This window comes from Nuphar pumila, chromosome 3, assembly GCF_984573655.1.
Source record: "Nuphar pumila chromosome 3, dmNupPumi1.hap1.1, whole genome shotgun sequence".
Lineage (NCBI taxonomy): Eukaryota > Viridiplantae > Streptophyta > Magnoliopsida > Nymphaeales > Nymphaeaceae > Nuphar > Nuphar pumila.
Genome location: NC_143251.1, coordinates 10,531,295 through 10,535,126, shown reverse-complemented (window position 1 = coordinate 10,535,126; position 3,832 = coordinate 10,531,295). Strand labels below are relative to the sequence as shown.

Here is a 3,832-nt window from a genome sequence, read left to right as displayed (position 1 = left end):
GCTACAAATCGTCACATGGCATTGCTTGTAAATCGTGACATGGCATTGTCTATGAATCGTGACAAGCCTAGCAGTCATATCACGAAAATCGTAATATGAAACTGATTACAAATCATAACAATCACGTGGCACCAATTTTGTGCATTAAGCACTTGATCGCCCTCCATCAGGCCTTGGGCCCCACAAGTGACAGGCATATCCCCAAGATGGAGGGTGATGAGGTGCTTAATGCACAAATATTTGTGTAATCATATTGCATCAAATCTTTTCACTAAGGAGACCCTAACCACTTATACAATGATACCATTGGGATTTGAACTTTCAACATCCTAACACAAGATGACGTGCACTAGACAAGCAGAGCCCTCGTTGGTAAAATTATGGTATTTTTATTACTATTGATATTTTTAATTATCCAATAATCTTGCAACAATTCAAATTTCAGCTATTCAAATGGTGAAAAGATCATGTGCAATATATGATTGCACAAATATTTATGCATTAAGCACCTATCACCCTCCCTTGAGGGCAGGGCCTGTCAGCCCAAGACTTGATGGAGGGCAATTGGATGCTTAATGCACAATTTTTGTGCAATCATATTGCACTTGATCGAAGTCATTCTAATGCTAATCTTCACTCATTAAATGGACCACGTAGGTCACATCTAGGCTATGTTACAATGACACATGGACATGAGGATACACAATGTGGATTTGACTCCAAGTTCAATTTTTTTTTTTGGAAATATGATATGAGGACACTATTTTTTTTATTTTTAATCAATGAAAAACTATTTTTTGTATTTTAATAATAAGAATGCATTTTTATTGAAATGAAACTAAAAATCATTACAAAATATTAAAATAATAGTAAAATATTCACCATACTTGTAGTGCTAGTGTCTCTATGACACAGGACACAAAAAATTGATCAAAACAAGTTGCAACAAATACCAGGGTGGGTACGAAGTTATGGGAAAATGGAAGCCGCGGTTAGTGTAGGTCACCATGTATTGGGACATTGCAAGTTCAAAACCTAATGGTATGTTGTGTAACGGGTGAGTTAGACTATATAAAAAAAAGAAACATTTATTAGATTTTTGGTAATTTTCAAAATTCTAGGAACATGATTGATTTGCTAATTATCTAACTTGGATCACGCATTTTGGATGAAAAAAATGATATTTAGAGCCTCAAAAATTTCATAAATTTTTGGCCATTAATTTTTGAAACTTTATGAAAACATATCCTCGGAACCAAATGCTCCAAGAACGGATTCTTATACAAACAAGCTCATAGATCACATCTAATTCAGAATTTCAAAAAAAAATACTAAAAATCCAATAAATGTTTTTTATAGGGTAGGTTTTCTATTAGATAGGTTTTCACTCCTCTGAAGTTAAGAATGGCTAATGGCTAGATCCAATTCCATTGACAGATTGCAAAAATAGAAAAAAAAGCAGCCCCCATTTATCCTCTTTCCACGTGTACAAATAAAACGAAAACTTGAGATTTTTGGCAGTAACTTTAATCATTTTTTGACGTGGCAGCAGAAGAATGTGCAGCTATTAGTACTATCCACCAATAAAACGTTTGCACGTGGTGGCATGATTTGAAAAGGCTTGTTTTTTTTTATGTATCTTTAATACAAAGTGGCGAATCCACATTCGTAGATCTCCGTTATGTCTTGACACGTGTAGAAAAACACGAGCTTTTTACGCTTTGAGGGTATCATCCGCGTTTTAGGAAGTGACACAAATACCCCTCACCAAGTCACCATAGCGAATACTATCCTGTCACTAATTCAATAATGCTCTGTTGAGATGCCAACTCATTTACTGTTTTATACACCGAACGCCTCACACTAATCTGATTGCCGATTCTCTACCCACCGAATCGGATCGCTGTACCTGACGACCCGTTTTCCGTCCACATAACGGTATGCTCGGCCCAAGACTAAAACCAAGCGTCTCTCATGTTGCAAATTGGTGACACTAACTACTAAATATCCTACAGGGACCTGACCCGTACCAAAACCCTGTATGTTAAATAAAAAGACCCAATTAAGACCTGGGTTCAGACCCGAAGGTCCAATTAATACATGGATTTAGGTATAATTTATGAAATTTTATACTAGACCATGGCCTGACACAAGTTTTGATTAAGAAAGACCCATAATTTTTCAATGTAAAAATGATAAAAAATAGTATTTTAATGAGTATAACCGGGTTTGGTTCATGTAGTTTTTATTGGGTTAGTGTATGGTTTTTTATAGTGGTTAATTTGATTAGACCCGAGTCCGGACCTGATACCATACCTGAAAATCAGAGCCAGATTTCGTTTCACCTGGGTCCGAACCAAACTCAACCGGTGACACCCCTATCTATAAGAACTAGCATTGTGAACCTAGACCGAGTCAAACCATCCAGTTCAAGTCTATAGAGGTGAGCCCGCTCCGGAACCAAGGTTAGGTAGGCTTTCTCCAAAGTCAATTAAAGACTGCAGCACGGTTCGTGAAGAAAACCGGTTCAGAAAATCGTATCGGAGTTATTAAAAAAGGAAAGTGGGTTTGCATTTTCCTTCCCAGGGATGGAAAACCGGTCACAAAGAAACGGCCGCTCCCCTTTTAAACGACCATTCCCTGCAAACGCTCTCTCTCTCTCTCTCTGCCATGTCTACGGTGGTATTACGATCACAAGATTGCCTCAGGAACAGATTCAGGGAGTTGTCGATGGCGTGCCCTCCTTATTCCTCCAAGCCTGGCCGGAATAGCGCGAGATCCGGCTGGAGAAAGCGGAACCCGGTGAAATCAGACGGAAAAACCGTCGAAAGCGGCGCCGGGACGGTGAAGTTTCCAGGAGGCAACCTGATCAAGGGAAAAGTCTACATCTTGAAGCGAGGGGAGATGTTGAGATCCAATGGCTCTTCTCTGGAGAAGGAGGCCGATGGCGATCTCTTCGTCTGCTCGACGGAGAGAAACCGGCCGGATCGCGAACTGGTGCGGAAGCAGATTCGGCTGCCGGAGATCAGGATCGGCGGTCGTTCCGGAGAACTTTCGAGCCACTACGCGGGAACGGTGTTCGAGTCGTCCCCGTCGCCGAGTTCGCTGCCTCTGCCGGCGTTCTTCAAGAAGACGAAGCCGAGATCGGAAGATCTGGCGACGAAGGATCTGCGGAGGATGTTGCAGCTCGAGTTTTAGGGGATCAGATGGAGTTTGGGTTGGATTTTGAGGTCGAAATCGAGAAGAGTTTGAGAAAGTTGGGATTTTTGGGAGCGTGTATAGGGGTTTTCGGGTTGATCAGAAGGGGAATTTCTCGATCTATGGCGATCTGGTTGATGGGTATTTCTGGTTTTTTGTTGGCACGTTTCTCTCGGCGATGTACTCGGGTTCGAGTTCTTCCTTTATTTTTTCAAGAGGAACGGCTCTCGATGATATTCAAGGAGGGATAATCATCAAAATAAAGAAGCTAGCGTTTATGCCTCTCTCTCTCTCTCTCTCTCTCTTCATATTTTGCCCGTTCTATTACGAAAACTTGCGAGAAAGCAGCCCCTAAAGAAAATCTCGTTCTTGACCAGGGTATAAATATATATTTTTTATGCCATGTTATTTTTTAGACGGTTGGCAACATAAAGTATATTATTATGGGACCACTTTAAATCATCTTGGAAACTCCTACCACCTGCATCTTTTATCTCACTTCTTGTTTTGAAACAAGAACTTTTCTTTATCGGGTGGATATGGCTCCCGCATTAGTTTGTGCTGAGGGCGGGTCAGGACCGCGACTTCTTCGAGGCTCCTCAAGCGGTGCAAATAGACATTGTGCACGGAGTCA

At 40.9% G+C, this 3,832-nt stretch overlaps 1 protein-coding gene across 1 annotated transcript; it reads left to right on the top strand.

Annotated features, from left to right (window-relative positions):
- Nucleotides 1-2,685: 2,685 nt before the first annotated feature.
- Nucleotides 2,686-3,384, top strand: LOC149841928 (uncharacterized). Its single transcript, XM_090001219.1, has one exon. It carries the CDS (start codon nt 2,731-2,733, stop codon nt 3,196-3,198), a length of 468 nt encoding a protein of 155 aa, XP_089857345.1. The 5' UTR covers nt 2,686-2,730; the 3' UTR covers nt 3,199-3,384.
- Nucleotides 3,385-3,832: the final 448 nt, after the last annotated feature.